General features: G+C 40.1%; 1 protein-coding gene across 2 annotated transcripts in view; it reads left to right on the plus strand.

Moving 5' to 3' along the window:
• The window catches only part of plekhg4 (pleckstrin homology domain containing, family G (with RhoGef domain) member 4), a 48,905-nt gene that overhangs the window by 2,994 nt on the left and 20,290 nt on the right, over nt 1–25,621 (plus strand). The window contains exons 1-9 of one of the 2 annotated variants that reach the window (XM_028437297.1): nt 3,158–3,252; nt 18,368–18,565; nt 19,989–22,374; nt 22,482–22,628; nt 23,482–23,605; nt 23,679–23,772; nt 24,815–24,901; nt 24,985–25,101; nt 25,202–25,300. In XM_028437297.1, coding sequence (XP_028293098.1) covers nt 3,250–3,252; nt 18,368–18,565; nt 19,989–22,374; nt 22,482–22,628; nt 23,482–23,605; nt 23,679–23,772; nt 24,815–24,901; nt 24,985–25,101; nt 25,202–25,300 — 3,255 coding nt within the window. In that variant the 5' untranslated portion in view covers nt 3,158–3,249. Of the gene's footprint in view, nt 1–3,157; nt 3,253–18,367; nt 18,566–19,988; nt 22,375–22,481; nt 22,629–23,481; nt 23,606–23,678; nt 23,773–24,814; nt 24,902–24,984; nt 25,102–25,201; nt 25,301–25,621 lie in introns of those variants that run through there. The other variant, XM_028437304.1, reaches the window with a different exon arrangement.

The raw sequence follows: 25,621 nt of genomic DNA on the forward strand, positions 1-25,621 counted from the left end.
TGTGTGTGTGTGTGTGTGTGTGTGTGTAATGAGGCGAGAGTATGACCTTTACTTCACCTTCAGTTAAAGGAAGCTTAGCTTTGTAGCTCAAAGGCCTCACACTTAGAGGTAGCGTGGAGTCAAAAGGCTTTAATGTCAGGAAGTCCTCTCAGCTCTGAAGAGCTTCCTCATGGAAAACCTTCTCATTTAGTCCCAACTAGCAGCATCAGCTGTAGAAAAAAAACATGTCAAATTGTCTTCTGAATACGTGATTAGTGGGTAAAACTCAAAATAAAAACAGTCTTTTTCTTTTTTGTTTCTGGGGCGAATGGCTGCGAAAACAATGTGTCCCTTAGTTTCTCTGGAGGCAGCATCAGTTTATCATTCAGTAGATGCTCACATTTAAAGGGCCCATGTTACGCTAAATCAACTTTTCTGTGCTTTAAACATCATAAAGTGCTATTAGGGCTTCATACACATGCCCAAAGTGTTTTTTTCATTGATTCCCTCAATAGTTAGAGGGTGATTTGCTCCTTTCTTACTGCAGGGTGAGCCCAAACACCTCGCCCCACTTTGATGACGAATTTGAGCTGGAGAAGCCGCGCCTCCAGGAAGCTCTCTGCCGTGATTGACATGTAAACAGACTCGCCCACGATGGTGAGCATTTCAGCTTCCTTCGCGCAGTGCTATGTATGTATTTTCTACAGTCTATGTATGTACCGGTACCACGCTCTGTCTCATGTTTATAAAGCAGCATGAGCTTGGCTACGGAGTGGGTGGGAGGAGGGCGGCCTCCTCTGGCCCTACGTCACCGTGCAGGGAGGAGGAAGTCAGTGTCCCGTCTATAGACACGCCCACTCATGAATATGCATAAGCAGGACTCAAATCAGCCCATTTGTGTAGAGTTGCTCAGAAAGTGACTTTTCAGAGGCTGAAACTCTGGAAAACAGGTCAGTTTGGGTAAATAAACCTCATGTATTATGTTTTTGGGGTTCTTAGAACAAATGGAGATGGGTGAAAAATAGCATGACATGGGAGCCTTTAACAAAAACCAGTTGAAGAACAGTTGGTCTACAGCAGGGTTTCTCAAATGGGGGTACGTGTACCACTAGAGTACGCAATGGCACTACAGGGGGTACTTGAGAGAGTGAGAGGAAAATTAACAAATAAATTGTCAGTCTTGGTCCCACCCCAGGTGTGATATGACCACAAATGATAAAAACTATAGAAATAAATCTATTCAGGAGCCACGAATTGATTTTTTTTAATTTTTTTTCAGCCTTGGTGTTGGGACCCCAATATGGTGTTGCCTGGAGTTTAAATGGGGTGGCTTGAAATTTCTGAAAAATGTTATACATTTTTTAATTAATACAACACACAATCTTAAACAACTGTATTTCTATACTTTCACTTCATGAAATATAAATCTCGTTCAACTAAAATACAGTGGAAAAAAAATCATATCTGAGCTCAAATATATTTGGGGTCGCCTGAAATTCTAGATATCAAATGTGGTTACAATCCAAAAAAGGTTGGGAACTACTGCACTGAATACTGTTACTTTCCACTTATTTACACTCATTCATTCATTCCATCATTATGATCTATAGTTGTTTTTAAATAGTTTTTGAAGCAAAACGTTGTAGTCAGACAAAGAGGGTTCTTGGATTCAGAAATAAGAGAAAGTGGGTACTAGAGCCAAAAAAGTTTGAGAATCACTGGACTACAGAAACCGTCCTGATTCTGCTCACTTGCACAAACACAACTATTGTGTCCAAGTGGCTCTCCAACAGGATATTGACTCTTGTCCAGATCTTTTCTTCGTGCAGTGCTCTTACTTTCATATCCTGTTCTCGAGCCTCAGAGCCTGTGAACTATTGTCTGTACCCACAATGCACTGCTCACTGCTTGGACAGCAGGTCTGTGAGTGTTCAGGTTCAGCTGGTGTGTTTGGAGGATCAAACAGCATCAGGGCTGCTGGCCTGATGCTTCTCTGGATCAGGATTAGCTGGAATTAGAGCTGCACAACTCATGCTGACTGGAACCCATTGTTCTCCTGCATGTTCTTCAATTTCTTCCAAGAATATCATACTTCCCATGCATGACACATCACCACATTTTGCAAAAGGTCCAGTCCAGTGTAGGGCACTTTTTCACAAAATGGAGATATTCAATATAAATCTGATATTTCGAATTAAATAAGTCTCACCAGAAAGAAAATTCAGGGTAAAATTTTCTGATGCAAAATGCCACACAGGCACATTTATGAACAAACAGCTGAACAAAATGTGCAACTATTGGCTTTTTCTTGCAGAAGGGACAGCACATGTGAGTAAGTTCTGTAGTGTGGCTTGTTTATGGGAAGGTCAAATTGAGTTTGATACCCTTACTGTAGACTGTGATTTAATTATTATTATTTATTTTTAATTAAAAGGATGTCATGATTAGTGATAGACCGATACATTGGCCGGCCGATATTATCAGCTGATTTTTGTGTTTTTTACGTGTGTCGGAATCGGCCGATGCGGGCTGCTGCGTTCACTGATCCGTATTATTTACAGAGAGCATAAATATTTTTTACTTATTCTTGTTCCACATCACCTGTTTTTGTATTATTTGTTAAATATTTTTTTTAATTATTGTTGTTCTACCTCACCAAAAATTGAGACTCATACCATTTCTAATCATCATTGTGTATTTTTTATGATGTATCTTGAAGGGGCAAAAGTAGTATCGGCTCCAAATATCGGCTCAAGAAAAATCGTCAGTCCGTATCGGTTATCGGCTAAGGCTGATAGAAAAAAAAAATGGTATCGGCATCAACCCTAAAAAATCCATACTGGTCTATCCCTAGTCAAGATAATGACGATGATGATGAAAAAATACTGTAGCTGTGTGGGTCCAGTTTCAGGCTGACATGAATTGTAAGTCAGGCAGTCACACTTTAAAGTGTATCACATTGTATCATGAATTCAGCGTATCGTCCCACCTCTAATTAATACACTGCACCACCTTTGACATTTGTTGACGGGGGGCTGTATAATAAACAGCTCTGCCAGCAGAGTGAGCCAGAGACAGGTGAAGAATGAGAGGAGGGATAGGGGAGGAGCCACAGCTAAAAGAGTGGTAGCTGGTGGGTGGGGCTTAAACTGTGAGAACCTCTTCTGGGAGGCAGAGAGAGACAGTGAGACACAGTTGGACAGACTCAGTGAGAGACAGGCACTAAAATGGTGTCTAACAGGAGTAGAAGAGCTCAGTGCACACAACAGCATGGTAAGATCACCACGTGCGTGCGTGTGTAAGTGTATGTATGTATGTATGTATGTATGTGTGTGTGTGTGTGTGTGTGTGTGGGTGGGTGTGTGTGTGTGTGTTTTTTGTGGGGGAGGGAGAAGTGTTAATTCCCACTGGCTTCAAGCATTTGTCCTGAGGTGTGTTGTTAGTCAGGTAAACAGTCATTTCATTCACTGTGTGTGTGTGTGTGGGGTGTGTGTGTTGCATTCATTTAAAAGGTAGCTTGGTCACAGGGGATTTCTTGAGGTTTTCAGAATAAAAACAGCACAAGTCCAATTCTGTTTATTCCTCCAATAATTGTGTTGATTTGAATGTAAGTGGAGTGCTTTTCTTCAGATTTAAGTGCTGTGTCTTTGTTTGGATTGTGGTTTTAATTTTTCACTCGTCTCACATGCATGCACTGTTGAAATGTCACGTTTTGAATCTTTAAATTCAAGTCAACCATGTTTTTGGTCACATGTTGCTCTTACAGATGTGCATACTGATTAAAAAGTTGTGCAGACAGTTGTCAGATGCACAATATGTCGGCTACGTTGTGAGGCTACTGATCTGCTGAGAGATCAGCCAGACGTGCAGCTGATCTGTACGTACTGTATCTACTTGGACAGGTTAGAGGCCAGACGTGCAGTCAAACAGTTGCTTAGGAGTGAATAAAAAAGCACAGTCACAAGTGCATATGCGGTCATAAGTACAAGCAGATGTGCAGACAGATGTGCACAGGTTTAAAGACAGATGTGCTGTGCAGGGAGAAAAATGTACACAGACGTGAATTTAGACAGATGTAGTGCAGTCAGCTGTAAAAACACAGGATCACATTGTCTGAAACAGACACACTTTGTGTATGAAGCATCACAGTTAGATGTGAACCTGCTGGGAAAACTGTGACATGTAAAACGTGTGTTCTTTTAATTGGAGTTTTAGTGGATGAAAGCAGAAGCTCAGTTTGCTCTGATTACAGGTGAATAATGACAGTGATCAATAGAAATGCGTCTTGCATACCTTGAACAATAAACAACAAATGTAAAGCATTAGTACTATTGTTTACTCTCATTAGACCTCCGATTCTCCCAAATTCCATTTCTGTGTTTACCCTTTTTTGCATAAACTTTTCAGTTCGTACTTTGTACCAGTGCCTTTTCAGATAATAATAATCTTAACAGTTTGTTCATCACAACACAATAAAAACACACTTTGAATGAAGCTCTGCCTTCATTTTCAATCCCAGAATAACATGATCACTAGTCCAACCGTAACACGTATTGAACAGGATTGAACTGGACATAGTCAATTTCTCACACTTTTTTAGACATTCAATCATCCCCTTTTCCATAAGATAGTGGGTAGAGGTGTGACATTGTTTAAAAGAAAAAAAAAACATGTTAGTAGGGCTGGGCGGTGTGACCAAAAATGTATATCACGGTAATTTTCAAAATTCTAACAGTTTCACGGTATATGATATATGTTTCTTATGGTGAATAAGGTAGCGTTTGGTTTGCAGCTCCACCAGGACTTATTTCCGTGTTATAGGAATTACAAATTGCGATCCTTTGCTCTCTTTTTTTGTGTGTTATTGCTGACATGCTAAGCTAACCGTGCCTCTGTGTCCGTGAGTGTTGTTCTCCTGTCGCAGAGGTATGTGCACGCAGGCACATGCTCACATGCAGCTTCAGAGCTTTCAATTGTGTCATTCTTATCCATTTACACGTAGGATTTACACCGGAACTTACACCAGAGCGCTACTCTTTGCCTTCAAATTTAGAAGTGTAATGTTGAAAAGGGTCCGGTCTGAAACACGGTGCAGCGTAGCAATCCGAAAGTTGTGTAATCGAATATACCGGTACGGCGGTATATTAGAAATTCATATCATAATGAAAATATATACCGGTATTTGGTATGAACCAGTATACCGCCCATCCCTACATGTTAGGCATTTCTGTATCAGGTTGGGGCCCAATTTTAAATAAAGAGAGAAAAAAATGGGTCAGATTAAATTTTCATGCCAGATTGATTTTTCCATTTCAGAACGTGAATTCCATTTTTTTTTCATCTGTTTTCCTGCGATTACAGTAAATTGGACGTCCCACTCTTCACATGTGGCCATTTAGATATACCCTCATTGTTGATTTGTTCAAAGGCTTTTTGTCCAAATCGGATACAATCTGATCATTTTTCACGATTTACACTGTTGTTGCTGTTGGTGCAGTGAATCATGGACAACAATGTTCCACTGTCATATTTGAGCACAACGACATATGTGTTGTGTACAGGTGTGTCATTGTGTAACCAAGCGTGTTTAACATGAAGGTTGAAAACAGTTCTTTTAAGGCAGAGACTGGAACCTAGAGCGGGATGGCAGCACAACCTGAATGTTGAATTCTTTACAACAGCAGAAAGGAAGGACAGGCACAGACTTATGGATAATTGTTATGATGGATTACTTGATGAATGAGTGAATAAAAGACCAAACGTTGTCATTAGTTCCTGTTGGTGTTTGTGTGTTCTGTCTTACAATGTGTGGTGTTTTGCGAGTCGTTCTGTGATCAAGTTATTCTGTTAGTGTTGTTGTCTTTTTGTCTCTTGGGAGTCAGCGCTAATTCCCATCCTTTCAGTCTGTGTGTGTTCTTTGCAGCAAGCTTAACTTAATCAACACTGGCTTGAAGTGTGCTGTACATTCGGGGACTCTGAGTCCCTGTTTTTTCAACAATGGGATGTTTCTTCCTCTGTGGTATCATTGGCAGGGGAGCCTGTGGGATCAGAAATGCAAGTTCAGGCAAACTGTGTAAACTGGAGGTGTTTGGGCTTGTTGAGGGGCTGTAGGAATGCAGAGCTCTCTTAGATTACAGTGATGGATGGAGACTCTGATGGGGTGACTACATGGAACAGGTCTACAACCAGCATTAGGAACTTGCTTCTTATTGTAGTCCACAAACATCTGAATTTCAGGGATTATTCCAAATGAACTGGCGTCAGTTGATCCACATAGTTTTTAGACCACATTTAAACAGACTAACAGGTCCTGTTTTTAGTCTGTGGAGTCACGTTGTCTGCTGGATTGTATATAACACACTGCCCCACTGGGCTGTGTTCCCCCTACTGCTGTGAGGCACAAATAGCCCTGGATATCCCTAGCACCACAGAGGGGTCTAGATTGTCCTCGATTTACAGATTATGCACACAAATTACCCAAGTGGCCTGACATCCCCTCTTGTTGTCATCCTGCTCTGCTTGGATACATGGGAGCCCATTCCCCTACACCCTAGGTTCTCAAACTTTTTTAGCTCAAGTACCCCCTTTTCTCTTATTTTATGAATCCAAGTACCCCCTTTGTCTGACTACAACATTTTGCTTAGAAAACTATTTAAAAACAACTATAGAGCCTAATGATGGAATGAATGAGTGATAACACTCATTTTGTAAATAAGTGAATGAAACAGTATTTAATACAGTGGTTCCCAACCTTTTTTGCAAAGTGACCCTGTTTTGATATCAAGAATTTCTAGCAACTCCAAAGATGTTTCTTTTTCTTTCTAGAATTAGTTTTTGATCATGTGATCATGTCCCGACCCCAAGGTTAAATTTGAATTAGTATTTAGTGCCTCCTAAACAAAATTATTTCTATAGTTTTTATCATTCGCAATCATCTCACACCTGGGGTGGGACCAAGACTGACACTTTATCACTTCATTTGTTAATTTTCCGCTCTCTCTTTCTCAAGTACCCACTTTTGTGCCAGCGTGTACCCGTACATGTACCCCCATTTGAGAAACACTGCCCTACACCCAAGGTTCTCAAAATGGGGTACGTAAATTGTCATGGGGGTACGTACGTGAATAGAAATTAAAACACAGCGCGATAACATTGGAAACTAGAATATAAATCAAGCAGCAGTCAGGAGCCTCCATGCATTTTCATAAATTACACATGCAGAGTGCCCTCGTGAAGCCTCAGACACAGAAACAATCTCATCAAAAAAGCATAAATAGGAAATTCAAACATTGCAGAGTTCTGTGCATTCAGGTTAAATGTCTGAAGGGGTACGTACGGGACTGTGAAAAGTTTGGGAAACCCCTTAGCCTGCACCAGGCAGCCAGAAACACATTCAACCAGCCCTGACCCCTGTTTGGGCTGTACATGATGGGATATCACCTCAAACAACACAATCAGAAAGATTCTGATGTGCTCCAAGTCCAAATCCTGCTCCCAATGTTCAGTGCTTCAAGTTGAGATCAGAGTTGACTTGGCTTCTCTGAGCTCCACTGAGCAGCTTTAGGGAACTCGTCTTGTTGGCTCCCAGCTGTCAAAAACCTCTCACATTGGGGTGGTGTGTAGCTCAGTGGGTTGAGCGCCCGCCCCATGTACGGAGGCTATAGTTCCTCACCTGCAGCGGGTCCAGGTTCGATTCCCGGCCTGGGACCCTTTCCTGCGTGTCATTCCCTGCTCTCTCCAACCCCCTTCCTGTCAAGCAACTGTCATATAAAGGCCACTAGAGCCCAAAAATCCTTTAAAAAAAAAAAAAAAAAAAAAAAAAAAAAAAAAAAAAAAAAAAAACCTCTCACATGACATGCTGCAGCAAGAAGCCACTGTGTGTGTCAGTCAGGTTCATTGTTATCAGTGTGAATGACGCCGTCATCACACCACACCACTTGTCAGAGACCAAAGCCCGCCCTTATGATCCCTCAGTGAGAACATTTAAACAAAAACACACTGAATGGAAAACAATACTTTGAAATTACTCAAACTAAGCCTTTTTGGAAAAGCAGTGTGTTGCTGGGATGAGTCAGTCATCGGTTCCTGATGGATTTAACAGGCAGCAGCAGCGGGTCGATGCTTGAGGAGGAGAGAAAAAAAGTCGACCTCAGGGGAGGAAGCAAAAGATTCACAGGGATGAAATCCGACACCTGGGGACTTTCCCTGGAGACGTCCTATTCACATGGGACTCGGGTTCCTCCTCTTTAGGCCTGCTACCATGTGTGTGCAGCAGCGCTACAGATGTGTGAACGTGGGTTCACTGGGTCACTAAGGGGAAGATAAACACAGACACCGGTTCACTAGAAGGACCTCGGACCACAGCACGTGTTTGTGTGTCTGTATACACCCTGTGTGCTGTGTAGCTGTGTAGCTGGGATGAAATAGTTTTCTTATATTGAGTGACTTTGAGCTGCTGACTAACTCGTGTAGTAAATTATATGGTATCATGCATCTATATTTTATACTCTCTTATTTTATCCTATTCAGGGTTGTGGTGTTTTGCTTCTGTTTGCCAGTGGCTCCCCCCAGGAAAGGCCGGCAGTCAAGCCATACAGGGTCAACACATACAGGCGGACACATTCAAACTGTCAGTTTGGAAAGTCCAAATTAATCTAACATACATACAGTACATGGTTTTGCACTGGGATAGAACACCAGAGTACCAGAGGAAAACCATGCACGCTCTGAGGAAACGAAATCAATTGTTTACACCCCAAATCATGACAGAAGTCGGGAGGAAAAGTTCCCTTTCAGGGTTCACCCATGTCTGCGTCATGGTACACTTTTCCGTATTTTTTTCCATTTCATTATCTTTCTCTGTCTAGATGACTTTACGGGCTAGCCAGTCAATAACTATTTTTAATTTTACATTTCATGCTCCAGATGAAATCATACAAGATTAAGTTCCAAGATTGACATGTGTCCATCAAAGCCAATCACCCGCACATTTTGCACAAAACCCAACGAGGCAGTGTGTTTGTAGAAAATGATCACCAGTTTATTCTGTCTGTGTACTAGTGCCTTCTTCGATTGAAATGCAGTCTTAATAATCTGAACCGTTCATCACAACACAGCTTTGCATTTTTTTTCAATCACATGACAATATGATCATTACTCAATCCATTACACGTAACAAAATATTTTAAACATGATTAGCAGCAGAATTGGACATATTTGTCAGTTTCTCACACTATTTTGACGTTCAGTGACCTGTTTTCCGGTGAAAAATAGTGTGTAAATGCATGATATAGTACCAAAACATGCATGTCGGGCATTTCCATGTCATGTTGGGGCCAGATCTTGAGTGAGAGGGGGGATAAAAAATAGCTCAGGCTGCTTTTTTCTTGTCATATTGATTTTTTTCCATTTCAAAACGTAAATTTAATTTTTTCCATCCGCTTTCTGCGATGATAGCAACACTAGAGAATTTGTCCAAGCTCATCATTTAAGTAAGTTATATATGAGGAGAGGACATATTGTTGGCGTTTGATTAGGTTCAGCTAAAAACTGTGCACACATTTTTAATAGGGAGTGGAGAAAGTCTTTCTTTGTCACCACGAGTGGTGAAAACGGTGTGGTTTCCTTTGTTGTGATGGTGTCACACCCTCAGTGTCCGCTGCTTTATGCCCTGCAGCTTTTATTTGTTTTTTAATCTTCCTATAGGTTTTCTCTTTAGCTCTCTTTGCTCTTCTTTGTTCTTCTCTAGTGCCTTTTCTCCTCAGCTCTGAATACACTTTAGATGGCATCTTGCAATTCAAATTGCAACCATGACAAATTGTCACTCAGTAGCTAATTTTTAGGCCGGGCTACCGTTCAAAACGTCACTCTCTTTGTTGTTGTTGTTCTTCTTCTTTTATATCATTTCAAAGGTAATTCAACATAAATTACGATAATGTCTCGCACAATTCGATTAGGGGCCCGAGGAGCCCACCCCCATTTTTTCAGCAATTTCCATTAAAACCGTTTTCTCATTTATTTGTGAGTCAAATATTGCCACAGCTGGTGGTACAGAATCATTGACACATACCAATACATGAATGGGGCCCATTACTCCATATATGCCACAGGGGCCTAATTTTTTTTTACTCCGTCATTTGACTGAATTCTCGGGAACGTGGTACGTGCTATTCGGCGCGGCGACGTTTCACGGGCCCGGCCGTAGTTCATCCAAACTTGTTTGTAGAAATAAATGTTTAGAAAGTGGTTTTACTTGTGTGCTAATGTGTAGCATGTAAACATGAGTGCTGTGCTATTTTGATATTTTACAAAATAGCTAAAACTGTCAATTTTTAGTACTTATTAACATTACTCTCTACTCTTAAAACATTACTCTCACAGTTAATGGTGCACTCAGTTATACTATAATTTGTATATTATATGGAACAAACATGAATGTTTGTGGCAGCTTTCTTACAGTTGTTGGCCTAATTTGTTAGTATAAATAACTCATTTAATGAACCTGATATTGGCAACAACAAAAAAATCGTATCGGATTATTTGGGCCTTCATTTAAAACATCCAATATAATGATCACTTTGATACATAATTTGTTATTATTGGATTTAATGAGGTTTGTAGAGTATGCTTATGTTTAAGTTAAACTAGTAGTTATTTTTCACTTTATGAATATTATTTCTTGTTATTATTGGATTAATTGAGATTATGTTTCAGTGTTTTTTATTTTATTTGTTATTTTTTTATTTAATTGGAGAATATTCTTGTATTTAAGATTGAAGTTGATGTAACCCATTGAGTAATGATATATGGGTCAGTTTTTCATGTAACAATTATTGCTGGCTATTTTCCACACTACAAAATTAGAAATAAAAGTATATAAAATTTGTGCTGTTATCGAATCGGATCAATATCAATATCGGCCAGTTCGAAAGGTATCGTATTGGAAGTGAAAAAGTTGTGCCCAGACACCCCTGCAAATAAGACTTATTTCCATCTATTAATTCTCATAGCTGAGTTGAAGATACTGGACCTGAAGTTTTACTTGACAATTCCATCTATGATTTTTTTTTCCCCCTGTTTTTTAAATTGTGATCGTGTCCAGCCTTACATGCTCATCTGCCACATCCATGGTCTTTTTGTCATGCTTGCTTGGATTTGTATGTTTGTGGTGGCAGAGGTGAGTGTAGAAAAGGAAGCACAGATGAAGGCTTATTTTTCTAAATGATGAAAAAAAAGTGGACAGAAAGTGTTTTTTTGCGGCTGCATCAACAATCTCCTAACCCGAGAGTCGACTGCAGGCCAAGATTTAAGGCGCCCAGCCCTGTGGAATGTCTTTCCCTGTCCCTGCTTTTACATGATGGTACAACCTTTGTGTGACTAACAGTTTGGTCAGATGTTATATCCATCAGTAAGAAGAAGCTCCCCCTTTTTACTTGTGTCTGTGACCCCACGGCAGCAATAAAAGAGAGTGAGGAGTCTTCCTCCACTGACTCCACTGATATCTGGTAGTTGTTTGCAGACTGAACAACATCACATAGTCTAAAGGGAAAAGGTGACAGAAACAGTTGACAACTAAAGTAATGAATGGCCTTCCCTAGGTTCCCTATCTAGAATCTACTGTATAGTAAATTCAATTCAGTTCAGTTTATTTGCACTTCTATTAATCACAATGTCTGTAAATTCCATACATTTGTGCTATTTATTTTTAATGTTCTGCTACCTGCCTGGAGTTGGGACAAAGTAAGAGTTTTCATGTTTTGTACATGACGGTAGTCATCTTGAATCTTTCTTTCGCAGCATAATGCAACAATCCAATCCTGACGACTTGTTTTTTAATGGAGTATTGTGCAATGTTTGATTTAATTATTGGTGAATGATAAATTGAACTCATAGATTATTGGTGAAAGGTCATGAGTTGTTCCATGCTTTTCTGCTCTTCAGTTGGGTCAGAGGTTGCACCTCCCTTGTGCCCCCCACATTTGTAACGCATCCCTCCCCACAATGTGTCACAGTGATTGGTGACTGTGGAGGTTGTGACCTCTTTTATGGAGCGCTTGCTTAAACATGACACCAACAGTACTGAGCTATAGGCAGCAAGACATCCACCAATCAGAGGTGAGTATTTACATCCTAAGCATTATAGAAGGCCGACGCCCCTTAGAGGTCTTCAACGTCACCACAGGAAGAGACTACCATAACTCGAGATGAGTAGGACCTTGATGGTCCAACGTCAGCCTGCTCATCTGGCTCCACCTTCTCCCAACAGTAACTGGTTTTTCAATCAGCAGCAGTGTGTTGGGAGTGCCTGTAAGTCTGCTGAGTCGGCATACAAACATGCAGAACCTGACAGGTCAGCTCAGTCAGAAGTGCTCCTCCTTCAGAGAGAGGAGCAGCACCTCTGAGTGTATGGAACCTGTCAGAGCTCACAGAGTAAACACAAATAAACAATCACCTGTAACCATGGTAAGGGAACAACTTGAGCAACTTGTGACATGGAGTGAGACATGGTTGATCGGAAAATATTTCGTAACACACTGCTGTGTGTTCACTTCACACTTTGGCCACATGTTTTTTTGAACAAAGAAATTTTACAGGAAGTCATTTTAACAGCTAATTTACCAAATGTTTATTTAACCAATATTTTTTTTTGTTTAACTTCTGACTGATAACTGGTCAAATATGTTTCTTTCAATACTTTATCTGACAAAAGGTCACTTAAAGATTGACATTAAACTTAAAAACAGTTAATGTGCCAAACAAAGTAGTGCATTAGTTAATGGCCAGCAGCTCTCATAAAAATGACTATACTTTGCTCACAGAAAAGATAAAGACGGAATCAGTTCCTGTCAAAGTTAATTTACTTGATATACAAATTATAACCAATAAGAGCACTCAGAGAGCACAAACCTCCACCTCGCACCAAATCTCCTCTTAGCCAGATATTGGCAGTTATCTGGATGAGTGATCCTGATCATGGTATCATGATCATTCACACTTTAAAGTCTTGGAAGACATTTCTATCCCCAAATGTATGGGCACCCTCATTTTTTTGAAAAATCGTGATGATATGCACAATCCATATTTGTTCCGAATTAAACTCTATGAAGTAATTGAGGAACAACCGAGCATTGCTAGAATATTGACATGAGATTGGTCAATTATGAACAGAGATATAATTTTTTGAAATGTCAACAATGATGAGAGGGAGGGATTTTTCATAATGATCTAGAATCAGTATATTGATCTGGATTCACTCCAAAATTTTATGGAATTTTCCATGGTGTTGGTGTATCTTTGGTGAGAATTCTGTCAAAATCCATTTTGTACTTTTGACATAATCCTGCTCACAGACAACACAGACAAGGATATAAATCAACGCTGGAGAAAATATTAGCTCCTTGGTTGAGGTAATAAACCATTAGGGCAAATTTGATGAGCATGAACTTTAAAGACACAATGAGTGAATTAATACACCGCCTCTACGATTCCAACGTGTTTTGGATATTTGGACAAAAAGCTTTTGTGGAGCTGAGGGACAAAAGCTGGTTTGATGGTGATTTTTTAGGAGCGCCTAACTGAAAGTACCTACAATCTAAAGCTCAATTGCTGAGAAATGTCAAGTTTGATTAATGGACTACACTACCCATGATTCTTTGCAGGGCTCCAAGATGAACGATTTAGTTCAGATCAGATCAGGTTGATCTGGGGCTAGGTGCGTCCTTTAGTCGGTTGGTGTTTGCTCTTGCAGATGTTACAGTAGGATGTTTGTTTAGGACGTTACCAGCAGACATTTTGGTGCCTTCTTCAAAGTCCATCTCCTGCTATCTGACACCCTGCTGCTAATCTTGGCCTGGTCCCCGTGTACGGGTGCCAGCTGTCATATGTCAAATTTGAGTCTCTGAGTCACGTCACGAATATTGAGCTGAGTATGTGTCTGCTCCAAACTGTGACCCCAAAAATAACAAAGCCGCACACACACACATTCCCTTCTGGTGGTGCAACACACACACATATGCACACAGCACATGTGTGTGTGTGTGTGTGTGTGTGTGTTGGGACTGTAATTACAGTAATTCCAAGGCTTGTGCTGTGGTGGATCAGCGTTCCATACCCTGTTCCACTCTATCAGCTGTCTCTGCAGGTCCCCGTCACTGTGAGCGTCCTCTAGTCTGCTGACTGTCACGGTTTGGTAGACCCTAACTTTAACAAACCAATCAGAGGAAAGCACTCCCTGCTTTGTCTAATCAGCTGAGGCTGTGTACAGTCCCTGTCAGCTCTGACTGATATTGCCGCTGAGATGCCCATCATCACTCTGTGGTGAGAAACCAACCGCTCTCATTGGGTCAGCTTAGGACTGCGTGCTGTGGTTTCTCTTTCTCAAATCTGTCACTGTGGGCCTTTGCAGAGAAATTGTCTTCATTTATATTTGAGTTCTTTAGACATGGATTCACACCAAAACAGGACGTGATGAGTTTGGACCATTTTTGTTGCAGTTCATGCAGTTAATTCATTCTATCCATCGGTCACAGACGCCTTGTTGCTCTTCCTACTTAAAGAGTAACTAAACCCCAAAATAGTTTTTTTTTTCCCTGCTGAAAACCAATGTATTTAGGTATTAAAGAGTGCTGTTGATTGATCCTGGTCCAACTCTCAACATTTTAGTCTTAAGTATTTCAATTTTGTTGGTATTTTGTTGTAAAACGTGAGTGACGGCCTTCTATGGGTTGAAACACGGCTATTACAATTGAATTTTGCTATTGGCTGAAAACGAGATTCTGTGATGCCTTTTGTCCCTTGTGGGTCACTGTTGGCTCCGCCCCTCTTATAAAAACTAGCACCTGTTGACTTTGCAATCTGTGGTGATTGGGTTGGATTGAGATAATTGTGAATAAAGTGGTACAGTATATTGAGTATTAAGTAGCTAGTTAGCATAGCATAGATTGTTCTTTGGAGATTTTTAAGTATAGACTGGACGTGTCTTAACTGTTCCAGGAGCTCCGCCTATAACCAAGCCATTTTTTTTAATTTTTCCACTAGTGGCAGGCCAGCAAAAACACTTTAAAGGACCAAAGTCACAATTTTTCATGCCGATGCTAAATTTAACAATACACCTGAGATTCTGCTTCCATTTAACATTTTACATCATCATGTCCATTTTAGTGTGAAGTTGTGCATTTTATTGATGCTTTTTGCATGTTGCTGGTCTACTTTTGTAAAATGACTATATACTGTATGGATTGTGACACAACCAGAGTTTCACCTTCATTGCTACCTACTTACAATGATGACGCATTAGCGAGTGTTAGCTAATATCAACAAAGTAGTCTGAAAGATGCCTCAAATATGTATAGCTGCCAAATGTAAGAAGACTTCTCGGAACGATTTTCCTTATTTACAATACCTTGGGACCGTAAAGTTGATCGATTTTCCCAAAGTTCTTCCTTATCCAGCACACAAACTGTCTGTATGCAGTTTATCTGTATCGTCTGGAAGTAGACGTAGAAATCACAAGTTATTAGTCACAATTTCTTTAGAAATACAACTGCAGATTTGTCATTTTCACAAAACATTATATATTTCTGAAATTTCCTTTAAAGATTTCAAATGTATAATGCTTTACATAGATATACTGTATATTTTTGATGGGATTTTTGACATGCAACAGTAATAAATATTTCACTGCACTTGTGTTTACTACTTTATATGAAAAAAGGTTGTACTTCATGAAATATATATATATATTATAAATATATAAGAATAGAATGAAAAGATAATGACAAGTGTCTATTTAAATATAGATGAGTCAACCAACAGACGGGTATTTACTATTATAATCTAATATAAATAATTTTCCAGTCTGCCTTCTCCTACAGCCTGAGCTTTAACAGCTTGATTTGCTGCATTGACAGCGGGCTGACAACTTCCTCGTCACTCAAATAAGCTTCACACATTATGGCTGAATGACTTGTTCAAACAGAATATGTTTGAAACTCATACTTGGTTACACTACCATCTGAGCATGAAAGGTAAACAATCCACAACAATGTACTACTCCAGAAAACTCACTTTCCTCTGCTTCTGCCATGTTGTTTGTGCACTCCTGGGAAAGAGACTTATCGGAACGCTGCTGGGATTGTAAAGTCGGATGCTAGGCAAAAGCGAAAATTAAAGGTGTTGAATTAAAAATTACAGACAAATGGCTTTTAGCACTTTATTACTGTATACCATCTTAAATTAAAAACAAAATGGTCTTTAAAGACTGTGTAAAGCAAATTCTGACATTTTCTTCTAAACACATTAAATAGGTCATAAGTGTATTCCTTAAAACATCTACAAATCCATTCAACCATTTAGAATGTAATTGTGGAGCCAGGCTACACAAACTGTTTCTAATTTCTGTGTTTAGGATTGAATGGGCGGGTCAGAAATCATAGCTGCGTTACGTAATGGAGCCCTTATTAGCATAAACCCGACCCTGCTAATGAGACACACCAAACTTCGCGGCCTCCAGCGGGCGCAATTCGCCCCCTAGTCGAAAACAAACCACATATTCGGACTCGGGAATGAAACGTGTCCGCTGGTGCCACATGTTCCATGAAAATGAGCACTTTTATAAACAGCGATTTTGTTTTTTTTGCCTCTAGCGGGTGTAGTTTTGACTCTACCCAGGAGGGATGCACATATCCGGATTTGGGCGGAGCAGATCTTTCTGCTGATACCTTTGGTCCGATCCGAGCACTTTTGGAAGCACTATTGACGCTGGAGTCGCTTTTACATTGTTCTTTCCCATAGACACAGTACACTCCCATAGGGTTATTACACAGAGGCGGCGCCCTTCCAGCGCCTCTAACTGACACGCCCCCAGCGTTTAAGAGCAGAGAGAAGTGCTGGTTTTTTTCATGATTTTGAGACCTAATTTTATATACTTAGCCATTTTTTTCATCTTTCAAATTTGGCTCAGTGGTCAATGACACATGTTTCTGTGGTGTGACAAACTTATAACACAAATTTTTTTCTGCTTTACATGGACTTGAACACCAGAAAAAGTTTTTTCCATATTGTTTTATCTCAGTGGTTTCCAATCTTTTTGTCCCATGTACCCCCTTTGCATTTTTATCAAATCCTATTTACCCCCTCTTCATATCAGAAGTACCCTCTCCATAATTTTATATACTTTTTCCTTTGTAGAACAGCGGGCTCATTGGTTACCTAAGGCTTAATCTACAACTTCCACACAATGAGTGGAATTTAAAGTAGAGTTTTTTTTTTTTTTTTTTTTTTTATAAAAAACAAAAAACACAATGCAATTTAGTTCAAATCTTAGTAAATGTGGTCTTCTATGTAAAATGTAGCTAATTATTGTCTACTATTGTCAGAACTGTGATAAAATGGCCTTTACAGCATAAAATAATCTTGTTTCAATTATCAGTGTGAGGATTTCTCGATACGGCGAAATATTGAGATGTTTTTCCCGCACGATCGATTATTGATCTGCTCCCGCTAAGTATCAATTTATTATTATTTTTTTAATTTTATTTTTATTTATTTATTTTTTTTTTTCAAAACCTTTTCTGCTTTTTCACTAAAATGTGCAGGAAGGTCTTCATAGAAATTTTGTCACTGTTTGTTGAAGGAACCAATATATTGTTTACTGGAATATTGCACTATAATGGTGTCACTGGTAAGAAAGACCCTATTTTTTGTTTATAGAAAGCACTATTGGAGATACTTATTAATTTACATTGGTATGTTGACACTTATTTACAGAAATGTTGCACTAAAATAGTGTCACTGTTCATAGGACACTTTCAATTTATTGTCTTTCAGAGATATAAAATAAAAATTGTATTTTTCCACTTTTTTTGTTGTTATGTCATAGATTATCGTAGATTGATTTTTGACCAATATATCGCTAATCGCAGTATCGTCATATTGTGAGATAATCGTTATATCGTGAGCTTTGTATCACGTATCGTATCGTGAGGTACCCAGAGGTTCCCACCCCTAGTTTCAATAAATATATATAAATAAATATAGTGTTTTATTGAGCAATTGTACTGTTGTTTGTCCCCAAAAAAAACCTAAAAAGGAACTCGGAACATTTCCTGGTTATTTTTTTAACTTAATTGTTAAATCTTTCCGGGTACCCACTGCAATGTGCTCCTGTACTCCTAGGGGTACACTTACCCCTGTTTGGGAACCACTGTTCTAACTGTTCTATGGTAATGTTAAAATATTTGTTGGTGGTTATAAAAGTTCCTGTGGAAAGGTTAGCTGCTGTCTTTCTCTCAAACTGGCCTTTTCCAGCTATGGCTACAGATATAGCTTATCTCCATCACTATTGCTTCGGTGTCAATTAATATTGTATTGATTTCTGCTCTGACTACAGGACGCTGAGTCGGTGTACAGCTGCATCCACAAGTCTCTGGCCACTCTCTTTCCGCCCTCTAAGGCCTCGTCTCAGACTGTCCTCTGTCAGGTCCTCAGTGTGGTGAACAGCTGCTACAGAGGAGACGCACTGCAGTACCTCCTCCACTTCCTGTTCCCTGCCAAGCAGCTCTTGGAGACCTTGAAGCAGGAGGCCTGTGTGAGTGTCCCCTGATAATCTTTTCAATCTATTAGATTAAATTAGATTTGATTATACTTTATCATACAACAGTTAGTTCTGACCAAATAATAGGATTGGACAAGAGACATCACTAATATAGAGTAACAACAGCACTGGACTTTTTACAGATGCCATGAACACTCTACTGTTCTAATAACCATTAGTCACCTGTCAGTTTGGAAATATTCATGTGTTGCCTGGCAACATCCTTGTCTTCCTTCCAGCTGTGCACCTATTTGTTTTAGCGGAGTCAAATAATTGATTAAATAAACAAATTATCTCTTGTAGCTCAATACTGATGACTAATAAAATGCTCTTGTAAAACTGTTGTATAGTTTTTAAAGATCAACCAAGCAAGAAAGCTAAATACAAATACCTGGGAGTGATTTTAGATTCAGACTTAAATTTTATCCCACATTTTAATAAGATAAAAATGTTTGGCAACGTGAGACCTTTTTTTTTTTACTCAAAAATACTCTTTACTGGACACATTAGATCATCCAGTTCCACTGATGTTTTGAAAAGAAAACTAGAAACACATCTTTGTAATTTGGCTTTTAACACGTGATGATCCTCATTTTGTAATGTCTTTCTTTTAAATTATGTTTTTAACTCGATATGTTTTAACCCATGGTTTTATACTTTTTATTGGATCTCCATTGAATTGATTTTATTTTGTTTTATTTAATATTTTATTGACCTCTTCTGTCAGTCTGTTCTTGTAAGGCACTGGGTTACATGGTCTATGTATGAAAGGTGTTAAAAAAGGCGTCTAGGGAAAAAATTAAATAAATGATAGATATTGGCCAAGATAGCTTTTCTACGAGTCCTCTAACTTCAGTCCATTGACTTGGATTTTAAAGGGCAATATTACCCATGACTCATTTTAAAACCCCAGTTACCACATATTTATATATTTTCTGTACTGCTACTTAAAGTGAACCGTTCCTGGGAACTTTTAGCGTTTTTACCAGACATATTCTTGCATGATCTGTCCCACGATCACAAGTTTTTGCTGCATCTCCTTCTTAATACTGCAACGAAAATGATAACTTGTTGGTTGAAACCTGAACCACCTACAGTCTCACAATGGATACAAAAAACATGACTCAATGGAACAGTTGACAGCATAACTACAGCTGAAGACACATCTTTCAAAGAAGATGGGGACCAGTTTTAAGCCTTGTTGGAAAGGCTACTTATGCCTCTTTTTTAATTTTTTTCTTGAAGTATGTCTATTCTTTTTTTCCTGGCCTTTACTCCAACCATACATTTTTTATTGAGAGCTAGAGTCCAATCTCATGACTATTGTTATTGTTTGTATGTATGTTGACTGTTGTTAATAAAAAGTAAAAAAAAAAAATAGACATCAAAGTCACTAAATCAAACCTCTTCCCCCCAGGAGCACCAGAGTGCGTCGCCTCCTGCCTGCTGGCCTCTGTGTCTCCAGGAGAGGCTTGTAGTACAGCTCTGTCCTCTGGACCATCGCCTCCTCCGCTCAGGAGACTTCTACCTGCTGGTGTCTCCTCTTTCTCCTCCGGGAGCTCGCAGCGCCCCTTGTAGAAGCGACGGAGCACGCCTCCTGCTGTGCAGCGTGTTGGCCGGCGGGCGCCATGTGGAGCAGCAGGAAGTCCCAGCGCTAGCTCTGCCCTCCCTCTTCAGCATGGCATGGCTGGACTCTGTGAACAGAGAACGGGAGCAGCGAGGAGTTCCTCCCCTGCAGCGCTGCGCCGTCTCCACACAACGAGACGTCTTCACGCTGCCCTGGGAGGACCTGGTCTACCCACAATGCACCAGTCGGCCCCGGGCTGCATCCAAGGAGGAGGTGAAAACAGAGACTTTGAGTCCGACAGCTAAGCCCCCACCCTCCGTGAAAACGGACCAATCAGCGACTAGTGACGGAGACGAGTCGGAGGGTGAGTACGTGGAGCTGACGGAGCGACCGCAGCCTCGACTCTCCCCTCAGAAAGGATCGTTAACTCAGAGCATCAGCCAGCTGTTCCGCACACGCACACATACACCTACTCAGAACTCTACACACAAAGCTACACAACCTGCTGCTAGCAAAACTACACACAGCATTACGCAACACACTGCTCACAACACTACACAACCTTCTGAACACAAAACATCACACAACGCTACACAACCTTCTGAACACAAAACATCACACAACGCTACACAACCTGCTGATCTCAACACTTTGCACAGTGCGACACAACCTACTGATAACGACACTGCACACGTCACACAACCTCTTGTTCACAACAACACTACACAACCTTCTGAACAAAAAACGACACCGAGCACTACACAGCCTGCTGCTCACAACATAACACACAACACGACACAACCTTCTGAACACAAAACCACACAGAACGATACAGAACTTTTTGAACACAAAATCACACCAAGCACTACACAACCTGCAGCTCAAAACACAACACAGAAAAATACACAACTTTCTGAACACAAAACTCCACAGAACACTACTCAGCCTGCTGCTCACAATGCAAACAACACTACACAACCTGCTGCTCACAATATAATAAACAACAATACACAACCTACAGATTACAACACGACACACACTATAAAGCCTCCTGCTCAAAATGCTACACAACTTGATGCACACTACACCAAACACACTAATACACAACCCACTGACTATAACGCTATATGCAACAATGCACAACCTGCTGCACACACGCCTGAATGCATCAACACACACTTAGTCAGGGAACAGTCTGACGAGCTCACACACTCTTCTGTGCACAGTGCAGCTCTGATACACACAGCTGTCTCCTCCTGTGCTCCTGAAGATCAAAGCCTATGCTGTGAGGAGCAAATGGGAGGTAAGGGGTTAACGAGGGGGTGCAGCACTGATCACAGGGAGCAGGAGGATCAGGAGAAGGGAATTAGCCAAAGGTCGCTCTGCGTGGTGGAAGATGAGTTGAAGGAGGAAGAGGAGGAGGAAAGTAAAAGTGAAGAGAAAGAAGGAGTGGACGCATCAGAGGAGGACAATGGGTCAGAAAGAACAGAGGAGGTGGAGCTGGAAGAGGAGGTGCAGGTTACGATAGTGCCACTGCGACAGGAACGGAAGGATAAGAGGGAGCAGGAAGAGGAGCACTTGAAATACCCTTATTCTGAATCTACCACACACTGCAAAAACACACAGGACTCTTATTGTGAAACTAACACATTCAAATCAGTACAAGACATTTATTCTGAAACTAAAACAATTTGTGAAACGCCACAGGACTTTTATTCAGAAGAATATAGCGAAAACACAACTTCTGAAATTTCTTATTTTGAAATTAAACAACAGAAAGACACAGAAGACTCTGAAATGCTTGGCTCGTGTTCTGAAAGTGACACAATAAATTTAGAAACTAACACACAACCCAAGAACACACAGATCTCAGAAAAAAATGAAGAAAACTCTCTTTGTGAAACCCATCTACAACTTCCTGTCATGGAGTCGTCTGAAAAGAACGCAAAAACAACTTTCGACGACGTGTATTCTGAAAATAAAAATCAACAAAAACTGTGTAAAAACTCTGAAATTTGCACACAGCAGTCAGAAACCGTGACCCATTGTGAAAACTCTCCAGAGAATGGTTGCTCTTATTTTGAAAATACTGCACTTGCACAGCCTGAGGACTCTTATTGTGAAAGCAGACCCCCTCAGGACTCAATGAAAGTCTCTGCAGCGATAGAAGAGAAGGAGCAGGAGCAGATAACTGGCAGTGAGGTGGTTGGAGGAGGAGCAAAGCATCTGGGAAAAGGTACTGGCCTCTTTCTCCTCATTATTCTTTTAGATATTCCTAGACGATCACCTCTTCTTCTCTCTTCACCTGGATCTTCACTTCATACTTTCTGTGTGTGTGATCAGATGTTGACGTCCAACTTGAGGACCATGTGTCAACTGGTTCCTGTCCAACAGAACCTTCAGCAGCTTCTTCTATCCATTCAATCAGTCAGTCGTCTCAGTCCAGGTTCTACAGGTTACTGCTCAGGTCTGGAGCTGTGTGTCTGCCTGGTGAGAACGCGTGCAGTTTATTTTATTTTTAAATGTGTTATTTATTTTATTGTTATTTCATTAATTGATTTACCAAATCAGATCTATAAACAAATGTAATTTATAATTTCTTATTCATGTATTTTCCATTGGTAACAATGCTTTAACAGACAAAACCCAATGATCAATGATGCTTTGTGATCGGAATATGGGGAATGGGGCTTGAGAACAGCAGACTGTCATATGTTGAGTGTAATTTTGTATATTCTAAAAGGTCAAAGTTCTTATTGGTATTTTTAGTAGTTAAAATATGTCTCATTCGGCTAATTGGAAAAAATTCATAAATTGGCAATTCATCTAATCTTAACTTCAATTTGTATCATAATGCAAAGTGGACCTGGGCAATATATCGAGATTCAAGATATCTCAAGATTTCTATTTTTTGTAGCTTATTTGCTATTAAATTACTCATTTTAGGAGTCACTGCTTTCACTACTTGTCAGTACATCATGAAAATAAAAGTTAGACGAATGTCTGAGTGCCTCATAACCCAGACCTCACTCTTACATGCTGTCCTTTATAGGAGAAAAAGCCAGAAGGAAAGGAGCACATATTGTGCAGCTGTTTGTTAATAAATTATCCTGTCTGGCATTTTGCATCAGCAAATTGAGCCCAGAATGGTCTTTCTGGTAATAAAAAATATTGAGATATATTTTGGTCCTTATCGCCCAGCCCTAATGCAGAGTAAGATCAATTGAAGGTACCAGGTGACCCAGGATGTGGACCAGTGTCCGGTGTCAAATCTAGTCCAGACGTAGGATCCAGACCACAGGTTTCTTTGTTGATGTGGGTGTTGTCTGTGTTTTCCCTGCAGGTGTCAGAGACCGGGGAGGACGCCCTCTGCTGACTGTGTGCTCTCACAGCTCTGTGTGGTCCCACCCACTTTGTAATAGTGCCCAGTTGCTCCGCCTCATGCTGTACTACACCTCCACGCTTGGGTAAGAGCGCCGCCCCCTTCTCACCCAGCTGTTCACCTGTTCTCCCTCTGATGTAGCTTCATGTGTTGAACAGAGCGGAGGTGCGAGCGTCTGGGCTCACAGTGCTGGTGGATGCTCGGAGCGCCGCCCCCTGCTCCACCCTGTTCTCCGCCCTCAGAGCCCTACAGGTTAGTCGGAGCACGCACGGCAGAAAATGGCATCACTAGCAAACAAGCTCTCAACATGGTGGTAGAACAAACAACAATTAGGATGTACAAATATACAATATACAAAAATAGAAACTTTTTATTTGAATTATTTATCCAAATTAACTGGAAATTTGGAGTAATTTTTAAATAACTGTATCATATCCAAACAAATACTTTTTTCCAAGTAAAACTTTACAATAATGCAATAATACCATCAAAAATGTGACTTCAACTTAATACCTATTCTCAAGTATATTCTCGTGAAATTTGGTTGCATGTATTTTCCCAACTATATTTACCATCCCTGTTGAGGGTCAACATTCAGTTTTGTAAATTTTGCGTTTATTAATTCTTAATCATTCAAAACTTTCAACTTTGGACGTTACCAGAATTTTACAACCCTACTAATCAGACACTCACCGTTGTGATGAAAAAAAAAATCAAAACTATTTTGGCTTATTATTAGGTTATTCGCTTATTTTCTCTAAAACACAAATGCTTTCAATTCTACAATTATCACGTCCAAGGGACGCACAACACAGGCATGGAATAAAACTCTATTTAAAATTATTTTTTTTAAGTATTATTATTTTTCAAATACACATCACTCACAATAAATATCAAATAACTGTATCCTCTACTTAAATTTCTCAAATATAACTCCAGTTCAAATAAAATGCAGTATAAAAACATCTGAATTGGAACACTTTTCACATTGTGCACTAATCCTGACTACTCTGTATTTGTAACACACTTTAATAAACATCATCCAAAACAATTCTAGAAAAAAAAATGTCGCTGGGTCGTCGTCATTTGTGATATCAAAATAGGGTCACGACCCGAAAAAGGTTTGGAACGACTGTCCTAAAGCATTAAAACCATTTGACAAACGTTGACATGAAAATGTTTGGAGCTGTTTCTGACTCATTCCTTGTGTTTCACTGCTGATCATGTATAATAATGTAAATAAAGAGATTTTTTTAAAAAAGTGTTACAGTGCCATCTGGTGTTGTCCTTGCAGGAGGACTCTGCCATCTCCATCCACTCGGTTCTCATCCTGACCAACAAAGAGTCGACGCTTCGTCTGGATAAACCTGCAGCTACACAGGTAACGTTTACTGACATTTGACCCCCTTCCCATAATCTACTGACACGTGTGTTTGTGTGTGTTTCTCTGTTTGTGTGCTGCAGGTTGAGGTGCTGACCTCTGTGAGGTCGCTACAGAAACACGTGGAGCTGAAGCAGCTTCCTGCAGATTTTGGAGGAACCTTTAATTTCAGTCAGAGCAGCTGGATGAGCTTCAGAGGGGTGAGGATCACAACACAACAGACAAACCACAACCCACCGAGGGACTGGATAGATCCCAACTCTGTATTTTTGTCATGTTTGTATTTCTGTGTATGTTTAGAGAGTGGAGCAACTGACCAATCAATGTGAAGATGTCATTGACTTGCTGCAGAAAGCCATCAAAGCCCTTCAGAACACAGCTCTGCCTGCTGCTGCCCAGGTAACGAACGCACACAGGCTGTACATGCTTTGAGACGTCTTTTAGAAATACAGAAATTAGTTATTGCAGCTCGTCATGTAGTCGCACCATGTCTATTTACACGGAGCTCTGAACCTTTAAACTCATTCAGAATCAGGAGGATCAACTTTTGATGCTGTGATTTCTACTTTCACTTAGGGCAGGTCAATATATTGAGATTCAAGATATAGCAATATGTTTTCTCTTTTGGCGATATAGAAAATGACAATATCGCCTATATTGAGATATATCTGTTTTTTTCGTTTCTTGTTTTTATTTAACAATCACACAGTATGATGTATG

The sequence above is a fragment of the Gouania willdenowi genome, chromosome 3 (genome assembly GCF_900634775.1).
Source record: "Gouania willdenowi chromosome 3, fGouWil2.1, whole genome shotgun sequence".
Lineage (NCBI taxonomy): Eukaryota > Metazoa > Chordata > Actinopteri > Blenniiformes > Gobiesocidae > Gouania > Gouania willdenowi.